This window comes from Acanthisitta chloris, unplaced genomic scaffold, assembly GCF_000695815.1.
Source record: "Acanthisitta chloris isolate BGI_N310 unplaced genomic scaffold, ASM69581v1 scaffold13587, whole genome shotgun sequence".
In the NCBI taxonomy this organism is placed as follows: domain Eukaryota; kingdom Metazoa; phylum Chordata; class Aves; order Passeriformes; family Acanthisittidae; genus Acanthisitta; species Acanthisitta chloris.
The window spans coordinates 2,371-24,569 of NW_008683252.1; the positions used below are offsets into that span (position 1 = coordinate 2,371).

Consider the following 22,199-nt stretch of genomic DNA (forward strand, 5'->3'; position numbering starts at 1 on the left):
AGATCAGACTCACTCAGATGTGAGAGGAGCCATGCACTTTTTGGTAGGGGAAGGAGAAATTGAAGGAGCCTGACTCTCACTTGTGTCCTGCCCCCTGAGTCAGTACAGGTGCCAAGTGCTCCAGTAATTCTGCTTGCAAATTTTATCAAGATCTACAGGTATGATACATCCACTGAGACTAAAATCTTGCAGGAAGATTAAATACCTAGGAGTCTGGACAAAGGGCAGAGCTCTGAATCATCACCTATTCAACCCGTGGCAGAACAGCAAGACTGCAAATTAAGAACACCTTACAAGGGCCAAAATCAATACCTACGAAAATGCAGATAGCAGGTAGTTCTCTTTGAAGAACACCTTACAAGGGCCAAAATCGATACCTACAAAAATGCAGATAGCAGGTAGTTCTCTTTATAAACTCAATTTCCAACACATTCTTTAAAATTTATCTTAGAAGAGATGGGGGATTAGATTCTTTGCATCCTTTATTCATTTTCAAGCATGGAAATGGATTTGAAAGAAATATACACCACATAAATAAGGACAACTCATTAAGACAGCATGCTTGAGCATTCACCTTGAGAAAGGCTAAAAATTTTCAGTTCTTTTGTTGTGTTTTGGTGTTTTTTTTCATGCAAGCTGAAATGATCTACAAAGTCTAGCAATCCTCTTCCCTACTTTGTTTTTAAAAGGAAAAAAAAAAGCATACTTCTACACTTGAAATTCCCCATGGCAGAGGGCAAGTACTTCATAACAGTTTTTCCTCTTCCCTCCATCCCCACTGTGTTAGTGTGTTGGCACAATGGTAGGATAACAATCACCAGACTTCAAAAACCACTTGACAGTTTGGGGTAGCTTTTAAAAATAAATAAAACTATTTAGTCAGATACAGAATAATTTTTTTGGTGGATAATTTATAACAGAAATTCATAAATATGACCACAATCGACTTCCTAAAAATCTATACAAATACAAGTAACACCACTTCCCTTGTAATGCATGGATTTCAAGTAATTACACAAAGCTCCATTAGACAACCTTTCACATACAAATTACACAAAATTAGACATGTATGCAGTAACACATCAGGGATAATGTAATGCTTCTGACTACTTAATGGTCCAAAAATAATAAAAGTAATTCAAAAAAAGCTAGTTTTCAATTTAATTGTTGGGGTGGAATGTACTGTGGGTGGTGGTTGCCTAGCAGCTGCTTTTGCTTTGCTGGCCTGACTTGCTCGGACTGCAGTTTCTAGACGTGTTTTTAATTCAGGAGCAGCTCCCATTACTGTCTTGAAAGCATGTGGGTAAAGTGGACCAATGTGCATCAGATTCTGAAGTGCAAACTCGTGAAGATCCTTAGATGCTGCAGATGCAGAAGCAAAGGCATTTTCATTCAGTAAATAGGAGATCAGAGTAGGAACGAGAAGGGCAAGCAACTGTACCCCTAGAAGGGAAAGAAAAATATTTCATTACCATATCAGAGAAGAAACCAAAAGAAAATTATTTTTATCAGTTACTGAGAAGGGTAATTTTATTTTCAGGACTGACAATAAACACTGTAATTGAAAAATTATCACATAAAACCCAACTGAAATGTAGATTGCTCCCTGTCCCTTGACCACTCAAATCTTTCTTACCAAGATTGTGCTTCAGACTTCTATTACTGTTCATTACAGTTATGTTGATACTTTTTTAAAATTCTTTTGCAGAGTCTGATTGCAGCCCATTGATAAAAGATTTTAAGATGTAGAGTGCCTATCATATTAAAGGATTTCAAAACACTTTTCAGGCAGACAGGAGCGTACACGAACCGCTATCAGCGTGCAAGTGTTCACGAAAAAGTCAGAGACAGTTATCTGCTATTATATTGATCTGGAATATTCTAATCCCAAAGCTAGCACTGGAGCTACAGTTGGACTAGAATGGCCTAATGAAGCCACAGCCCAAAATGGCAAAGGGATCAAAAGGATTTCCCTTTAGAACAAAAAAGGCAGCTGAACTTAAGCAATAGGGCTAATAATAATAATAATAAGGATACAAGTAGTGTTTCAAAACATGTAACGTACATTTTAAGCTCAAAGAACTTAAATATTAATGGTAACTCATTGATCTAAAATTTTGTATCTTATAAGAGTATTAATTATTTTCCCCTAAAGGTTTTGACTAAATTCATACTCATGAGGTGATTGTCTCCAGCCAGCAACAATCTTATGTTCTGTTTCATTCACTTCAGTTACTGTCTCATTTTTCATATGTTTCAGACAATTGTGCCAGAAGCAGAATGGGACTCAAGAAATTTAGTATTTATCATCAACAATGAGTAACACCAATAAGGAGTATGTCGGGGAAAAAACAAACCCAAAAAACCAAACCCACTAAACCAACAGTAATATTTTTACAAAGAACAGCATTTGAAGTCAAACATCTGCAGAGGATGTCTCCAGAAAGCACACTGTTTCAGCTAGAGAATAACTGAACGTAAACTATAAATAACGTATTCTATCTACTGAAGCAAACAGGAGGCTTCATCTACAATCAAGATACTCTGACCAGTACAGTTCAATTCCTTAGGTTTCTTAGATAAATTTTGTTGAGCCAGTAGAAGCAACCTGATAAAAGTCTGCTAAAATCAACAGAAGTTAACAATGAGAAAAAGTAAATTTACACAGTGTGAGCTACTAATTTCCAAACAGAAGAAAACACCACTCATTTCTGCAGTTCATGTTTAGAATGCTTTTTCCTGCAATCACCAGAAATGCAAAGGCTACAGCATATCATACTCTATGTGCTATATGAGTTCATGTGCACACAAGTTCTAGCACTGCAATTACAAAGGCAAGTTGTATGCTCATGGTCTAATTGTGACTGTGCCATCAAGTTCCTAACTGCAAGATTTCTCATATCCAATATTCCATTTTAACATTACAGATTTCTCTAGAAAACCTAAATACTTACTGTTCTGCTCCTCACCAATGGCAACCAATGTTTCAAGGACTTTTATTCCTTCCTGGACTGCTAAAAGCTCCAGGGTGTTGTTTGGGCGGCTCCTTTCCACAGCTTTCAACTTCTCAACCATGATAGGGGCCAATGAATGAATATATGGAGTTGACAGGGCACGGTTGGTGTGTTGGAACACAGAAAGCAGAAGCTGGTAACACTTGGCTTGAACCTAATCAAATAAAGATAAATACATTGTCCTCAAAGTTATTTATTAACTCAGGGAATTCTAATAAACCCTGTTACCTATGACAAAAAAAAAGAAAAACTACAAAAGGGGAAGGAAACATACTGAATAAGAGGAAAGCAGCAACACAGCCCACCTACTAAAACAGTATTAGCCCAGTTTTCAATAAAAAGGAAGGCTAATTGGAAAGAACATGCAGGTTCTAAATAGCAGTAATAATATAAACACAGAGGAAATAAAGGCATAGTTAATGTCATACAAGTCAGTCACACTGGTTCACAGTGAACTACATCTTTAAGTCTCAGAACTACCAGGTCTAACAGCAGACGAATCTTCAAAATCATGATGTGTTATTGCAGTCCCAGAAGGATAACACAGTCCATAAAAATGACTCAGATCAAAGCGAATTAGTTGCTCTAACACAAGCCAAGGCTGTAGCCAAAAGTGTAGGCCTGACCATCCTTCCTTCTCATTCTCCATCTTGTGCTGGTAGTAGCATAGAAGTATATGTGTGACCATACTGTGAGCTGGATCACATAATGCTTCTCTTGTCTTCCTTCTATATTTCTTTTTCCCTCTTCCCTCTCCCCGGAAAGGAGATATCATTAAAGCCAAGGTTTGGGAAAATGACTCAGTAATGATCTTGTTCAGATGAACATATCAATGAATTTTGTTTCGGTATACAAGATCGTCTTCCAACATCTCGCACAAATAACCCAGAACTTTTGAAAAGGTAAAGCCCCACAACAAATATGAGGATAAAACATTGCACATGTTTTCAGACTGAACTCATGTCTGAACAGGATGATGCTGAAGAGAAATGCTGTAGAGGAAGTACACAATCATCTGTGAGGAGATCTGGGGACGACTGGAAACATAGATATATAAATAAAAATATTTAATAAAAATCATGGATAATAAAACTAATAGTAAGAAAATACAATTATGCTGTTCAGGTCACTGTTCATTCACTACCATAGTTGCAGGTTTTCTACACAATTCAATTTGTAAGGCCTGAAGTAATAACACTTCTAATATTATTTGTACACATTCTGACAGAGATCCACAGAACATTTTCCCCTAACACTTTACTCGGCATCACCTTTGACTTGTTTCCACGAGTATTTTTTCTCTCTCTCCTTATCACTCCAAAAAATTCCCTTCCCTGCCTACTTTGTTTAAACTTTATACCTTATTAGCTGTTAAAGATTTGAAAGATTTGAAATAAAGAGTAGAAGTTTCTTTTCTTAAATGCATCCATATTTCAAATGAGTTTTATGACTGCATCTGACAGCAGAATTTCATCCAAGCTTCTTTATTTCCATCTGTGTAATCTAAAACTTTTGACTATTCTGCATTCACAGAAGTCTACAAAAACTGTGAGGTAAACTCAAGCTTCCTAAAAGCATGTAAGGCACAGTCTCATGTAAAACTCACCTTATTAGCATTGATACACTAGGTCCTCTCAACTGAGTTCTCTCACCAGAACAAAATGGAACTGAGCTCACCAGACTTCTGGTTGTTAGTGTACATGATATCTAACCTTTTCAGACTTTTGCAGGTGGTAATAGTTTGAAAAATACTCCTGTATTTCTTATGAAGCAGCAGTAGTTCTTTAGAAGAGCTTTTTCCTTATCAGTTCAATGCCTTCAGTATGATCAGTATCATGCTTTTATTAGAAACAGGTGCCTAGTTAGTGACCACAACAATGAGTATTTTACATTTAAAAACTTAGATGGACACAAAAAAAAGCAGTACAGAGTATATACTCTGCACATTAGTGAGAAGAGAGTGGACACAATCTGGCTGCTGTCCAGGCTTTCTCTGTGAGTTGCAAAAATAGTGGTAAGTTCCAGCTGATGGGCACCTTTCCAGCAGGGTGGTGGGCGAAGATGTACTTCTCTCACTGTACATGTGTTTATACAGAGCTGAGAGAGAGTATGCCATTAAAGTTTCTGCTTAATACAACTGACATTTCCATTCACACACTGAAATTTTAAGTAGCTTTAAGTCGAGCTGCAGAACCAACTGCATTTTATGTTCATGCTGGAAAACACCTGCTCTGCTACAGACAATTATCAGCCTAAACAAGATTTTAAATGCCTCACTTTGACACATCAACATTTTTTTGTAGGTTTTTCTTCTCAGGAATCTCTGCAGCACTTGCTCATGAAAAAATTACACATTTTATTTTCCTTTAGCTCCCACGTGCAGGTTTGTATACCTACCCAAACTGACGCACACATGGCTGGCAAAGTTAAACTGAACTGTTCATACAGTGCATTAGACTGCTTGAACAAAGTCAGTCTACAACTTTTGAGCTTCCTCTTTAATGAGAAGATAATTTAGAAGATAATTCATAAAGACAAACTAAAGGCAGAAGTGAAATCAGGAGACAGATGATTCACAATCTGTAGATGTTCTCATGGTGACCCGAAAATTATATTTTTGCTCTCAAACTGAGTTTTGTATCAGTATGTAAAATAAGCACAGGTTTTGCACAAATAGAAAATCAATCAGAAAAGTGGGCTGTAAGTTTATCTACAGAAAAAATGGTTTAGTTAGTAATATAAAAGATCAGCATTAAGTAGAAATGCCACCACTGTATAGTAACCAACCTTTTCATTTGCTAAAATTTCACATATTAAAGACTGAGTTTGCCTTTTAAAAGGCTGCAAGTCAAGAACCTGGCACCAGGTCATGAACAGACATTATCCAGAAGCACTTAGTTTGGGTTATTTTGCTCCCCAGTTTCAATAAGTCAGTGTTGATTTAAAATTCTAGTTATTTTGACAAGCAGTATCTGCCCCTGAAGTAAAGCCATCACAAATCATTCAGGAAATGTATTAAATATGTTTTGTTTGCTATATATCATTCACATTCCTATCACATGAACTTACCCAAGGATCACAGGAATTTAATGCACTTCTAAATCTGTTCATACATCCATTTTGTAGAGACTGCACTCCAATTATTTCAGTGCTTGCTGACCACAGGAAGAGAGCAATAGCTGTAAGTATGCTTACTTCATCAAGAATAGGTTTAGAGGCTTCTGAAAAACAAAACCAAACACAGTGTTACCTTATTCCAAAAAGGCTTTAGAATTTATTTAGTAAAAGCCAGTGAACACAGATAAACTCACAAAGAGGAAATACATGTACTTGAAACTATTTGCAGCAGCAGATGCATTACTTTTACAGAATCACTTCATGATTATTATGACTGACAAAAAGCAACTTTATTCTATAGTTTTTTAACAAAGTAAGTCAAACTTTCTGAAACTTTAGTATCAAGGAAAACATTCATCACCCACATTTCTCTGACCAAATCATATATTTTGCTTTCAATGTGTAAAGCAGAGAGAAAAAAAAAAGTATTTTTTTAAGTTCTTTTCTCCATTAAAGATCAACTTCATTATTTTATATATTATCTTCAGCTGATACAGTAGAGTAATAAATTGATATCCAGCATGGCAACAACTTTTACTTAAGACGAGGTTTTACAGAACAGACTAGTTGATCTGACAGCCACCTGTCACCAATAGGACAGTCCTACTTTAACCTCTCCTGCTTTTCAAATAGTCTGCTTGTATTTCCCATCGGCATCATTTTTTTCCTTGCTCAAACTCTGTCCTCACTGATCTCATTCATGAATTTACAACAGGAACAAAAAAAATGTATCATTATATATAAAATGTTATAATACAAATAAAAAGCACTGTTCTGCTGGTTTTGTTGGCCAGATTGGTTCTTGCTGTTCCCTGAGAGGCACAAAAAACCCAATACGTATAAAGTCAGCAAAAAAGAAAAACAGTATGACTGCCCTTTACAGATGTCAGCTAGTCACTTGATTGGCTTAGGCCTGATACGAAACCTCACTTCAAAAATTTAATCCAAGGATTTAAGTGACATTTTTTCTTACTTTGTTAAAACTTAAGTCTGTTTAGATGAGACTTGAAAATGTATGCAGTAAACCTTGCTTAGGTTCTTGTGTGTGTAATTCCACTCTGTGTGTGATCTATTCCACACTGTAAAGGAAAAGGGAAACGCACTCTTGCAAGGAACCAAAAGAGATTTCTGAAGTCTGAAACAAAAAAGCCTAAAGCTAATAATGTTTCTGGAAAGAAGGACTGGGAAATCTTTACAGTAGCAAAAGGCTGGAAGACAACAGCTGATGTGACAGATCAAATTAGAAGTTTGGCTTGGTGAAAGACAAATCTAGGGATCCTCCCTCTGCGAACATTTCAGAATCATTTGCAATTACCTCCTTGCTCCCTGTCTCTCACATGAGTAACTCCATTCAAGCCTCTTCACTCTCTACAAATGGCTCCTTGGCAATGCAATGGGATGGTTTTTTTGCTAAACTACCATTATGCAAATGACAAATCTTTGTGCCTCTCTTTTGCTAACTACACAGCTAAGACTGTACATCTTTTTCACTTCCTGAAGGGTAAGGCACAGCAAGTATGTGAACCAGGAGACATATTCTGCAGTTCCCTGAGGAGACACAGTAGCAACCCTTTTTGGCAGGGGTAGGATTTCTTTCTCACCACTGAAAGCTTGTAACAGTATTGCTAGTATCCTACAGCAGTATAAACCTTGCCACAGTTACCTGTTGCTGTCTTCACACTTACTCACTTTAACATTCACTGTCATTAACACTGTCTGAATTGCGCCCATGTAAAACCCGAGAGAGAGAGGAAAACTTTTTACAGGAAGTTATGATCAGCACTGTCAAAGGAAACAGAGCAAACAAGGACAAATCTGGGATGGGAACTCCTGAGATGTAACTATACTTTATTGAAGCCAATGCTGTGCTTGTCTTCAACACAATCTATTAAGAACTGATTAGTTATGCTCTTTGCACTCAGGTCTTACATTAAATTACAGACAAATTAAATTATACTTGCCTTTTCATTACAGCAAACCCCAATTCTCATTAATGTTAACTTCTGCACTGGGAAACCACTTACCAGGTTGAGAGTCTTCCAAGATAGATGCCAGAGTGCTGCGGATAAGACCTGTCCATTGTTTCTGAGTTTCATCAGTCTTGACTGTTGGAAGAGTAACAATAGTTTTTATCCCTTGAAGGGCTGCACTGACTGGAGGTGGGACCTGATTATCTGGTGATTTTACTGCTGTTTCTTTCAATACTCTTGTTATCAGAAATAAGATAGTGGGTAAGACTGTCATACACCCTAAAAAAAAAAAAGAATAAAAGATAAATTGGAATTTCTGAAGTGTGGTAGATAATCTCTTTGGGTTTGCCAATATGGATACATACAGTTGGAGACAAAGAAGAGACCAAGATAAACTGCAATTCAGGTTACAAGTGATATGTGCTGTTCAACATTTTATCACCAAATTTATTCATCAGTCCTACTGAAGCATATGACACAAGTCATACAAGCCAGCACTTAAAACCCTGCTCTCAGTTCAGGAATGATAATTCAGCTATTAATGCTTTGTCCTACATGGCATGTGATACATGGTATGTCATCCAGACTGTCAAGTATCTTAAAACAGGATCTGCATATCACTAGGGTCCTATAAACAAGAGGTTTGGAAACAGGTATCCAAACTAAGTTATGGCACTTTCCAAGAAAGGTGGTGTGTGGTACAAGCCCCAGAAGCAAAGGTAAGGAAGTTATCTGGGTGTCTCACATCCTGGGCAAAAGCTGTAGGAGTTTCAATAATACATGTAGACAAAGCCCCTGCAGGTCACTTCAGACAGTCAAGTCTCTTTGCGTATCTTTTCTATGCCTCATTTTCCTACATCTATGCAAGCATAGATCCTGCCATTTTCCTACTTCTGGGAATGCTGTGAGGATAAATTCATTAAGCAGAACAATTATGACAGGAAGGGACTGCTAGAGGTCATCTAGTTCAACCCTGTTTTTCAAAACAGTTCTTCAAGATCAGATGGCCCAGGAGCTTGTCCAATGAAGCCTGCAAGATGCTCATGTTTTCAAGAAAGAGGAACAAATAAAAAAACCCACTCCATCATGGAAAGTGATGAATTCTTTGTGTTCACAGTTCCCCTTACACCCAAAGGCTCAACCAACACAAATGTCTGTGTGTGTGCACTATCCTTGCCTCCATACAGCTATCAGCTGGCTACATCTTCTGGATGAGGAAAAAACCCAAACTCTAGCAGTCTCTGTAGACTAACAGTAGTTTCTGAGCTGCTTTCAGTGACCATTGCCAAATGCTGGGAGTCACACCTTCACTCCAGACAACACAGAAGTAGTAGTGTTACGCTTTTTCCCCACCAGCAATCGAATGAAAAACAGTGGGAGGACTCCAGATCAACTCAAAAATCTACTGTTCCTTACAGAATCGCGAGGTACAAATTGTCTGTTTCAAGACAAGTGATGTTGTGCTTTGAGTATGACTTTGTCCAAACTTGTTATTTACCATGCAACTCATTAGGAGTCCAACCTCTAGAATGTCTTATCTGTATTAGTGTGTGAAATTTCCCAGAGGTCCTCAAGACAACATTTAAGCAATCTGTTCTCTGAAAAGCAAAACTCTAAGAGCACAACTTGCCACGCAGTTTTGTCCTTTACCCCTGAACTTCACTCAGTTCAATTACCCTGGTTTACATATATCCTTTGTGACAGTCTCTCTAGGCAGAAGAAAGCTCCATTTAGTTTATAGCCACATTTGGAATGACTGAGAGCCAAGGGCTGCAAAACCAAGGGTACCACAGCTCAATTGTGCCATTTTTCCTCAGTAGGATTCTCTTTTCATACAGCTGCTGCTTTTTGTGAGCTTCTCAGGAATTTAATTATCTCTGAGATGTCTGTGTTCTTTTACAATGATTAAAACTGGCCAAAAGGTTTCAAAATCATGAAAAAAACAAAGGGCAAAACCCAACAATAAAATCAGAGTGATATAGAGCTCAGCAAACCTGCAGCAAACATGCAGATTTAAAAATCAAGTAATTTTGTGTTGCTCACTGAAAAAGCCCAAATTCTTAATTTAGTTTAGAACCTAAATGTAGTTATCAATAGATGAACCTTAAAGCATCCTGTAACAATACATTTAGAGTTAGGTTTTAGCATCACATCATCACCCTACTTCCCCTATAGTAACCACTCACACAGTTTCTTACAATACTTTACCTGCTGGAGAACACAGAGAAGGGAGGTCAGACAGAATATTAACAGTGGCAGCCACAAGACGAGCACTTTCCTCAGAGAGGTGGGATTTGGCAGCAATGTGACTTGGAGAATCCGACACTTTTGAACTCAGATGGGGCATGTGTCGTACTAGGATAAACATGAGCAATTCCATGGCTGCAAAAACCAGAGACTTTCCAGGCACAAGACCACCACTCTCACCTCCCTCTCCTAAAGCAAGAGGATTTTCTTTTTCCTCATTATCATCTTCATCTGAAAAAGGAAAGAAATGAGGAGACAGTTAAGAAAGATCCCATACCAAAGATTCCATGGCACACTCTTTACAAAAAAATTAAAAATCAATAAGAAAAAGTTGCTTTACAGTAAGACAGGACAAACACGGCTCATGACAAACTAAATGCTTTAGCTAGAATAACTTAAAGGGGTTTAAAATGCTTTAGAAATATTGTGATTGCAACAATACTTATTTAAAATCTATCCAGAACAAGAAAAAAAAACAAAACTAGTAATACTTACACAAAATAAAACTGCAGTTATTTTTTTTGCCTCTTTTAAAACTGATTGTAAAATTAACAGAAATGACTGCCAAATAAAAAAGCAGAACATTGTTTGTTTAATTTAATGGCTATTAATTAAATTCTCTACCATGACAAAATCTTATTCCAGCCCAAACTGATTACGAAATAAGAGAACAGAAAAGCATTGTAGAATTCTATGTCTGAGCTCATAATTTGAGTGCATTCAGTTCAAAAAGTCTCTCTTTTGATGGCAGCTTGGCCAGCTGCAGTCTTTCCTTCTCCCATTAAACAGCAACAGAGATTCACTAAGTCAAAGCTGGCCTGAACTACCCCTATAGAGCTCCTATGAATTTAAATGATTGCTACTGTTATCACATTCATTGATCTAAAAAAAAAAATGCAGCTTACTGGGCTGACAGTAAACAATTCCATTAATTCATATGAAAGAACAGAGCTTGCATTTTCAGCTGTGCTGGTTCCTTGAGTTCCAGCAAAATTCTCTCCCTGTTTTTATGTGGATAATGGGCAAAAGCTATCAGTTGGGTTTTTTTATCAAGAGTATATTGTGCCAGATTAAGATGGTAATTTTCCTCAGTAAGAGAATATTCCTTGGGTTTTACTTCACTTATTTCAGGTAATAGAAAATACAGCAGACCTAACTTAACCAGATATCCATGAACTATTTGCCAGTTTGCCACTTGGAAACTAGTTTACTTAGCGAAGGTGGAAACAGTACATCTGATGGGAGATGTCTAAAGAAATGGTAAAGGGATGATTGGACAGGGAGATTCTCTGTTAAAAGGAAGAGGTTACTAAAAGTACCTCAGCAAGTAGCTTTCAGACTGATGCTAGTTTCAGACTGCTGGTCCAGTTCTGAATATCTGCAAGCATGGAGATGCCACAACATCCCTGGGTACCTGTTCTACTGCTTCACCGCTCCCACGGTGACTAATTTTTTCCCTGTATCCCATCTGGATTACTATTGCTGCAACTTGTGCCCATTACCTCTTGTTCTGCCACCATATGCTTTTCTCAAGTCTGGATCGGTCTTGTCTTTAAAGCTCCTTTAAGATGGGGGATTGCTATTCTATCCTATATTAACCCTCTCTTCTGCAGACTAAACAAGTTCAGATCTCTCAGCCTCACCTCCCCAAGCAGTTTTGTGGACCTCCATTCAACTTCCTTCATGTTTGTCAACATCTCTCTTGTTCACAATGAGGAGGAAGGGCAAAGAAAACTATACACTGCTCCAGGTGCATCTTCACAAGCTCAAGGTGAAAGGATAATCATGCCCCTTAATCTAATGGTCATGCTTTTCTTACATAGCTCAGTAACAGTCGTCAGCATTGCACAGGTACACTATGGATTCACACACACAACTCAGTATCTGTTATCCAATCTGTCAGCCTCCCAGCCTACATCAATGCACATTGCACCCCAAATACAGGATTTTGCATTTGTCTTTGCTGAACTTCAGCAGGTTCTCAATCCTGCACTTCAAAATCCCCCTGAAAGGTGGCACTTCTTTATTTAAGGTCTGTCTTATTTCTCATTATTCTGCTCTGATCTTGTTAGTAATAAAGTCACTTAATTTCCCCAAGCTGAGTCTGGTTCCAGGGTATGTCTGGCATTTTAGAAAGCAGTCCCTAACCTGATGCTCATCTGCTCTAGGCAGCATTTCTCTCCCCTGAACTTGCTCACTAGACACAGACACAGAAGGACTACACAAAGAAGATAAATAGTGTCTCAGTTTTTTCTCTGTGTTTTGTCATTAGATCGCACAATCCATTCAGCAGCAGGTCCAAATTTCCTTCATCTCTTTGCAGCCAATAAAGGTCATTATTGTCACACTTGACATTCACTATCAGTTTCAGCTCCAGCTAAATTGTGGCTTTCCCAATTCCACTCTTCCATACCTGAGCATAAGTCTTAGTAGTCTTCCAGGGCACTTTGTCCCCACTTCCACCATCCATGCCCTTCCTTGTCACATCTGAGCTCAGTCAGAAGTTGCTATTCAGCCAAGTCAGCCTCCTGCCACAACCACTTGGCATCCTGCAGTTTTGAATGAGCCTTTTTTGTCACCGAAGATGAATGATCCATCTCTCCTTTGCCCTTCTGGGAAGCTTACCACAAGATCTCGTCTGCAAGCTCCTTGAACAAGCCACAGTCTGCTAAGACAAAGCTTTTGCTCTGCTACTTGCTTTCTTCATTTGCTTTGAGATCATGAACTCCATTATCACATAACTGCTACATCCACAACTACCACTAACCTACATAACCATTTCTTCTGTATTAGTGAGAAGCAAATCCACTGAGCCTCTCTATTATCTGGACTGTCCAGCATCTGGATTGAAAAAACCTGTGCCTCATATGCTTCTGAAAGCTTCAGAGTGTTAGCATCCTGTGGTGTCACCCTTCCACCACATGACTGGATGGTAAAAGCCTCTGATAAGGCTCCCATAACTTGATTGGAAAGCTTCTTCCAGTTGGTTTAATATGGCTTCATCCACCTCTTTTTCTTGATTAGGCAGCTTGTGGCAAACAAGAGAGCTCCTGACTGGTATCATCCCTCACCTCACATGGTATCAGTTCTGGCCTCTCAAAGTGGGACAGCTGGCTCCTCTTCTCTTGCCAGTGTCTCTAGCTGGACATACGGAGATAGAGCCTTTTGTTGCCAGAAGTCACAATCTTGCAGTCTCCACCTTCGTGCAAGTGTCATCCATATTCCAGCATAGCCTATGTCTGTCTCTTCTGAGAAACATGGAACTTAGGCTCCTGTACCTGCAGGACTTCTGTGAAGGACATTTCATTCTTCCTTTTGCCTTTCCTGACGCCACACTGTCTGCTCACCTTCACATGCATTTCCTTCACATCTCACAGGTGTCACCTCCAGCCCTGGCTGCAGACAATCATCTGGAAGACAGTCACATCAGCACTTTTGTCTGAATTTCAAGCCCGGTCATTAGACCTCTGATGTACCAGAGGTGATTGTTCCTCAGTCAGCAGAGAGTCTTGTTTATGTCACTGCCATCATTATGCTGACTCTAGCAGTCTTGTACAGTCTTGAGCAGCACTTCTGGGCTGCATGAGCATGCCTTTCCAGGCCAGCTGCCTTGCTCCTGTTTGCACACCCTGTTCCCAGAGCTCCTGGTTGCTGACACACCCTGAATGACCTGAATGTCAGTGAAGTAAGAACCCAGGTGCAAGTCTGCTCCACTTCCTGGCAAGATCTCCTGGGCAGGCAACTTTTCACACTGGTTCCAGTAGCAGTTCACTCACCTCATGAATGCCAGTTGTGCCAGGGACACACCACAATACCCCATACTGGGGGCTAAACCATTAAACTTCAAAATAAAAAGGTAAATGAAATGCTAAGGAGGCAGTCAGTAGAGAAACATTAAGGAAACTGTGCAAGGTATTTGTAAGATCTAGACCTTAATTGGTGTGCCGGGTATAACTTTCATCACTCAGACTTAAGAAAAATGAATGAAAACCATGACATGAAAAGAATAACCACTACAGTGATCAGAGGAAGAAAAATTACGTCTTACAACAGTTAGGAAATCAGCAGGTAATTATGAATATAATCAAAATTATCTGTGGAATACATAGCATTTGCCTCCTCAGTGTAACCATTCTCTAATGCAATTGAGTTCCTTTCCCAATATGAAAACCTGTTGCTTATTTACTCTGCAAAGCAAGCTGTGTTTTCAAATCTTACTTAGTGTGTTCCTTTTTTCCTGCAAATAATCTTGAGCTGCTCTTACTATCTGCTGGACAACTCCTGTAACAAGTAGTTGGACTGAAGGAGGATCCCAGGTCAGGAGGAGTCGGTGCAGCACACTCAAGAGCTCAACACCAAGGAGCTACAGTAAAACAAATACAAATTAAAAATTAATTAGGACTTAACAATTCCTAATTGTTATGTCACTTGCTTATGATGAGCAAATGCTTTTCTCACACAAAAAATAATTACAGCTTTTGTAATCATCACAGATGAAAGACCAAGACCCAGAAAAAGGTTGATTGTTACAACATGCAGTACCTGATCCTCTGCAATATGGATCCTGGCACAAGGGGAATCCAATAAAGTATGAAGTGCTTGTAAACAAGATGTAACATGCTCAACAGGCTCTTCAGGTCGTGGGGAACACAGAAACTGTATACTAACACCTGAAAAGAGAAATAATTCAAAAGAACGTTCATAAAATGAAGTTTTAAATTTTTTTATAAGTATAGCAGGTTCTTAACTTTACAAAGATACAGTGACAACAAGCAACTTAGACTACTGAATAGAAACCCATACTTTGTTCTAAAGATCTGTAAGTCAGAATTATGAATACTTCAATTGTAAACTGAGTTTTACTTTCTTGAACTCTTTTAAATGTAAAGATAAATGAGATGAAGTCTCAAAAATTATGCAAGATTTGTATTATCCATATAGGACTTAATTCTGGTTTTAATTATCTGTATATCTTAGCAAACTGTTGGCATTGCTCAGAATAAGTGATCACATCCACCTCTTAAAACTGTTAGGTAACAACAAAAGGAAATAGTGAGTGCTGCTCATAAATAAAAATGATTCAAAAGCTACTCCGTGTGACTTGTCAAACATCAGTCTCTACTAAACTGTGTTTTTATAAGGGTATGTATTTTAATTAACCTCACAGCATTTGCATCTTTAAAGCACAGCATTTTGTATCACCTGTATTATATTACAGTGTAGAACAGTTCATACTCATTTTATTCAATTACATAAAATAAACTAGATATACAACTTGCCTATAAAAATCACAGTAATCACAATGACAAATGTTCTGTCCAAACTATAAAGAACACAAGAGGCAGAGAGATACAGAGAGCAGGAGACACAGGTGTTTCAAAACATTACTGTCCAGACACATCATGCATTTTAAACTTCTCAGGTTTCACACGAAGTATCTTTTCTTATTCCCATAGCATTTCATAGCATAATGTGCTGCTACTGATATCTAAAATTGTAACTCTTACCCAAAATTAAGTGCATTCGATCTCTGTTTATCTCTGGCAAAGATTTAGTGGTAGGTGGAGTCCCAGGTGCCTGGTTTAACATAATGGACGTAGCACGTTTCTGTGAATTGGGCATTGCTGCAGCAGTCTCTTCTGTTGACTCTGACACATTAAATCCTGTACTGTTCAGCCAAAGTGCCACTGCATGCAGTATGGGTGCCCAGGAGTTTCGGTAATGCAGTCTGGCTGTATCGATTGTTTCTGGAGTGTAAAATGCTCCCCCTGTTAAATTAACGAAGCAAAGGTAAATTGTGAAATTCTCTGCAAATAACAGACAAAAAGCATGTACTCTAAATTTCTTAGTATACTTATTCTACGTGTGTGTGATCATGTAGATACTCAGGTGTAATACTTGTTAGTGACAGTACATTCCAATTCTCCTTGCATAGGAGCGACAGTGGAACCTCGTAAGAAAGTGCAATGGCTACGATGAAGCAGTAAGCAGAGAGCAAGAAAAGCAGGCACAGTCATCAGGTCTTGCAACACTTCATATAGAACTGTCTCTTAACTTGGTGAAATACTATGTGACAGTATCTGCTCTAATCTCAGGGGCTATGTTTTTCTTACAATAAACATCTTTTTTTTTCCATTTGATATCAAAGTATTACAGGTGTAAAAGTATTCATAATTCTACAAAGACATGGTTTTAATGACCTCAGTGATTCAGGTAAAGACTGTATTCATTGTAGACTAAAGGAAAAAAAATCTTGAGGTTCAAACACATATTCCTATTACACATTCGCAGAAATTCATAAAAAACATACATGGCAAATAATTTATAGAACAATTCTGAAGGTTCAGCTACAGTTTTCTCTCTGTTTTTCACAACACAAAAAGGGATTGCAGTGCTTACCATCTGGTGGAAGCTGGGTAGCAAACTCAGCTGGTAAAGTTAAAAGGGCATAATCTTTCAGCGCAGCTAACCAGAGACGGCTAAGCGCAGGCAGTTCAGGTTGTACAAGTGTTATCAAACTGTCTGGTGGCAACTCATCCACAGCACCAAAATCCTCCTCATCCTCCTCCGTGCTCTTTAAAACACGCTTCGGTTTGGTTTCTGCTTCCTTCTTAATTTTCATGGCAACAACATACACCTAAAAGAAAAACCGGTATGAAAGTTTGTGCTGTGAGTTCTAAGGAGAAAGAAAAGCAGCAGCTTTTCCCATGTGAATGTAAGATTCCATACACTTAAAATTGCCAGAAAATGACTAAAAAGATATTTCAATACAATTATATTTTATTTAAATCTTTTTTTCCCACCAGTATATACATAACACTTAAGGTCATAAATGGCACTTTCCTAAACAATTTAGCTATACATCATTTTCCCTAAAAATGCATCAATTATGAACACTTTGACAAACTACTAGTTAACTAACTGCAACATTTTCCCACAATATATTTTAAGATTGTTTGATTTCTTAGGGGTTTTCTGGAGGAGGAAAGTTTGTTATTGGTTTTTTGGTTGGTTGGGGGGGTTTTAAGTTTAAGAGCAATTAAGATGGGAAGAAATTAAAAATCTGATAGGGTATGAGTGCGTATTTTCATACAAAAAAGTGCAGTAAAACAAAGAACAATCAAGCCTCACTGTAAATATGGACTGACAGAATGGCAGAAAAACAACAGAGAAAGATATAGAGGGTGGAACTGCACCAGGTTAGGAGGAAGGTGGTGAGATGTGAAGCTGCTAGTACATTGCAAAATGTTTTCAAACTTTTACAGATTTAATGGCCAATGTTTACCTCCGCCCATGCTTTCAGAACTGCAAGTTTTTCCATAGTAGTTGCACTCTCTCGGTAAAGCTGGCTAGAAGATCCTTTTCCTGCTTGCACTTTATCCAGGGAAGAGACAAGAAGGTTGTGAACTCGGCGAAGATCATTCAGGTCACTTACAACCCCACTTCCTATCCATGCGCTACATACCTAGACAACAAAGTGTAGAATCATTCTAAACAATCAAAAAACCCAGCAACCTTATAAACGAAAAAAACAATAAATCAGTAAGAAAACAATCCCCAAAACAACCACCATGAGAAACTAAGGGACTCTCTTCCTACTTATCACAAGTAAATCAGAGGTTTCCTTTTTTAATCTCTCCACCCCGACAACAGAATTGCTCTGGCAAATGGTTAAAAAGGCTGTACTTGCAATGCATATTACAGAGGAACGTCACAAATACATGGAAAATGTTTAAAATAGTTTTCTAATCCTCCATAAATATGGACTAACAATTTTTTTTACTTTTTTCCCAAGTGTCTGGTCAAGTCATTCAGGTAATGAGTCACTGCATTCCCTGTGAAGAATATACTGGACAGCACTCAATAAAAGCCCACCTTTAGAAACCCAGACCTCTCAAATCGATACATGAAGCTCTATACTAGTGAGAAGCTTTCAAATCATTAGTGTCAAGAAAACACCTAGAAATGAGTGAAATAAAAATCTTAAAAAAACTGAGCTATGATATGATACCAACAGTTCTGGATCTAGAGTCATCAATATGAGACATGGTGGACAGACAGTTGTGTGCCTCTCAACTTTTTGTTTAAATTAAATGGATCCAAACAGGTACTTAAAATAACAAACATCACACAGCTCCTGGCTAGTGCTATGCATTGGCACTCATCCTCTGAAACATATTTGTGCCCAGACATAATGCAGGCAGTAGAAGAATGCTGGTGCAGCTACTTTTCTACAAAAAGGGACAAATTCTTTCAGAAGAGCTGCTCTTATTGTGGAAATGATTCTGCAAGGATGAGGAACAGAAGCAAAAAACCCCACAGAGCTCAAGAAGTTGTGATTTTACAAACTCTTTCTGCATGGCATTTTTGACCAATCTCCAATTTATTAATTTTGCTTTTAGAGAACCTGTTCCATGAAAACCTTTAGGGAAGGGACTCTCATGATCTGGAATGATGGACATATTTAAAGTAACATAAACACAAACACCAAAAATGTCTGAAGATGAACAGAACAAAGGCGTTGAAAATTTCTCACAAATACATTATTAATTCACAGCAGGACTGAGATTAGCTTCAATCCTGCTGCTGGGCAAGTCAACATCTGTTTCAGTAATGACATATAACTGTAACAACATCAAAACTCATTCAGTGAAGCTCCTCTCTGTCCATGTAACTTCTAGAGGGTGTTAAATATCCAAACCTAATCTCCAACCATTGGATCCTGTAAGTGCACACATCTACTTTGGTTGAATAGAGAGGAGTTTGACAAGTTATAAGGAATGTTAAATGTTTTCACAGAAACTGCCTCTTTGTCTAGCTTGAAGTGTGCAGAAACATTCTGTAGGGGAACATGAATGCATTCTTTCTTGCACACAGATACCAAATTATGCCATACTTGATCTATCCTTAAAGGTTTTGCTGGAAATTAAGAGTATAAAAACCCAACAAAAAGTCACACTCCTCCTGGAGTGAATTTACCTAACGAAACTTACATACACAGAGTTACTGTTTTAAAACTTATGTTCATGGAGCTAATTTATCTGCTACTTTAAACTACAGTAGTAGTTTAGCTGTGCAAACCACATACCAGATACTACAACACCGGTGTTGCTCAAAGTTGATTTAAACTACAGTAGCACAAGATCACACACAAGAAAAAAAACACACATGCAAAAAACCCCAACATCTTTCATCAAGTTTTCTCTGACAGGTTGTTACTATGACTGTAATGAGAATGCTCAAGTCTTCTAAATTCTAAAATCTAAAACAGAGCATCAGACTGAATGGAAGTTTAGTATTTAAAGGTAAATTATCAGTAATTGAATATTTGATCAGACTGAAAGACAACTCAATAAATACATTACTGCTGGTCTCATTAAGCAAAGCTATTTTCCCATGTCCCTTGTAGCAACAACTGCAGAATTGACATGAATTAGTTTCAGATATATTTTTGATAAACTCCCTAAAAGGATTTCTGCACTTCTGAGGAATCAAATGTAGTACTAGGGAACTCAAAAGATATTGCAAAAACATCACATCTTAAGTCTACAACATCTTCCAGCCATTTGATACTACTCCTCCTCTGCATGCTTCTTGAAAGGGAAGAAAAATTAGCCTTGCTTAGAGTATCTGTATATTTTCCTCTGTACCTGGCAGGCCTTTGCAGTTATATCAGACGGTGTATCCTGGGAAAAAGCTGGCCTCAGAGCAGCTCCAACCTATTGACAGGAAGAAAACGTTAAAAATCTCACTAAAACAATAGGGACACTACATTGTTTATCTCACCTTGTTTAGGGCTCAAGAACAAATACAGACAACCAAGACAAGATTGCCAATTTTGGCATTATAGTTATACCCGAAACTTATCCTTGCTCTCCAGCAGACATTTGCAACAGCATTCTTTAAACAACAACAACAAAGTCATAAACCAATTTTTTCCTGTTTGCCCATTATCTTTTTAAGTCTCAACTACCTTTATCAAATATGTGGTATTACCTTCCTTCTAGTAATGGGTATTCGTAGGGTTGGACTCAATGATCTTTGAGGTCTCTTCCAACTTGGTTGATTCTATGATTCTTTTAATCATTAATTACAGTTGCAATTTCTGCTATGGCTCAGGAAGCCAATTATCCTTTGATGTCCAAAGGAACAGTGATGTGAAATCAAATGTTTATATTTGGATTTGCATGAAGTCCCAAAAATGACAAACACTGACCATAAAAAAGCCTTTTAGGCAGTTGCTATAAGGCAACATTTTTGTGAAACAAAATGAACTAAGCCAAACAGAAATAAGCAACAGCCTTATAGAAAGAAGAAGAAAAAGGCATGAAGTGAACAGGATGAAAACCTTTAAACAGCATTTGGAAAACTCTTGAAGACATGGTGAAGACAAAAGAGGTGAAAGAGTTAAGTTACGGAACAAAGAAAAGCAGTAACACCCTCCAAAATAAATCTTCAATTGCCCACTTCACATTACTATGCTTTTGTAATTTTCATTTAAACAGAAGTATATTCACTAATTCCCAAAAAAACTGATTTGATTAAATCTGGAACTGAATCGGCAGTATTTTCCAATTCCTAATTCTACAAATGAAAAGCCACTCTTGCCAAAAATTACATGTAACTTAGAATATCTGGCATTCAAGCTACTGAATTTTTAGTTTTCTCAGCTACTAAATTACAATAAATAGGAAAAGACACCAAAATAAAATTTGGATAGGTAAATAAGTATGTCACTTCAGCACATTTTCACACACAGAAAAACCTCCTCACAGGTCTTTTGAAGTTACAAAATGTTCTCAAAGCTAATACTGGCACATTGGCATAAATACACAATTTTCTGAACTTATAAAGGAGGTCTCACATTCGCCTGATACTGCTCCAGTATCACATGGCCTGGAAACTCTGGCTCTGGAACGGATGCAAATTTCTTGATAATGTCTTCGAGAGCCTGAAGACCTGCCATTCGCAACTGGTTGCTGTGATCAGTTGCAGCCATGAATGCCATTCGAATCAGGTCAGAGAGATGAAGTACTAAGAAGTCATCTTAGAACAAAACAGAAAGAACTATTTAACAGCTTAAAAGACAGCTAACATGACAGATACTTCTAACATTTTCCTCACTGACATGCACAGATTTTACCTATTTATTTTCAAAGATCCACATTTAAGGTATAGAAGAAGGCAGGAAAGAAAACTAGGTTACAATCTTTGTTGTCCCCCTCCTCCTTAAATTGATTTTATGACTTTTATTCCGAAGACAACTTTAAAAATCGAGCAGAAATTGCACTGAGTGGAATATGTAAACATGGCTAAGTAGCTTAGAAGATATTAAAACATTTAGCAATGATCCCCCAAACCTACAGAAAATCTTCAAGGCAATTCCTGCTCACGTCCTGTGCTTATAGTGACCCCTGCTGATGTCAAGCTTCAGCACCTAAAGCTGAGCATGCCTCTAGTTTACTCCCAAAAGCCACATCCAAGGCCATAAGCAAGCAGCAAACAACATGCAGAAAAGAACAAGATGTACCTCAGTAACACTTCTGAAAGGAGCATTCATCTCTACTTATTAATTTTATTTCTTTTCTTACTCACAATTTGTAATTACCATAATTTGAAATTATTAGTTGCACAAATAATGTGAACATAAATTATTTTAAAACATCCAGTGTGACTAACGAAAACCACAAATTGCTTAAGCCATTTTTAAGTCTCAAGGTAAAAAATAACAGTTATTTTGTGGCTGAAACTTTTCAGAGGCATTAAAAACTGCTTAAAAACTACAAAGTGATAAAATCTGCACTTACTTTTTCAGACCATCACATATATTAGTAAAATTTACTATTTTGGA

The 22,199-nt window shown here is 37.8% G+C and overlaps 1 protein-coding gene across 1 annotated transcript in view; it reads right to left on the bottom strand.

Moving 5' to 3' along the window:
- Positions 1–464: 464 nt before the first annotated feature.
- Positions 465–22,199, bottom strand: part of HEATR5B (HEAT repeat containing 5B) — a 51,886-nt gene continuing 30,151 nt past the window's right edge. The window contains exons 24-35 of the mRNA XM_009078868.1: positions 21,213–21,394; positions 19,999–20,067; positions 17,634–17,813; positions 16,748–16,985; positions 15,856–16,116; positions 14,891–15,018; positions 14,567–14,711; positions 10,310–10,579; positions 8,156–8,380; positions 6,084–6,235; positions 2,955–3,168; positions 465–1,443 (exon numbers count right to left, since the gene is read on the bottom strand). Of these exons, the coding sequence (XP_009077116.1) occupies positions 1,139–1,443; positions 2,955–3,168; positions 6,084–6,235; positions 8,156–8,380; positions 10,310–10,579; positions 14,567–14,711; positions 14,891–15,018; positions 15,856–16,116; positions 16,748–16,985; positions 17,634–17,813; positions 19,999–20,067; positions 21,213–21,394 (2,369 nt within the window). The 3' untranslated portion in view covers positions 465–1,138. The remainder of the gene's footprint in view (positions 1,444–2,954; positions 3,169–6,083; positions 6,236–8,155; positions 8,381–10,309; positions 10,580–14,566; positions 14,712–14,890; positions 15,019–15,855; positions 16,117–16,747; positions 16,986–17,633; positions 17,814–19,998; positions 20,068–21,212; positions 21,395–22,199) is intronic.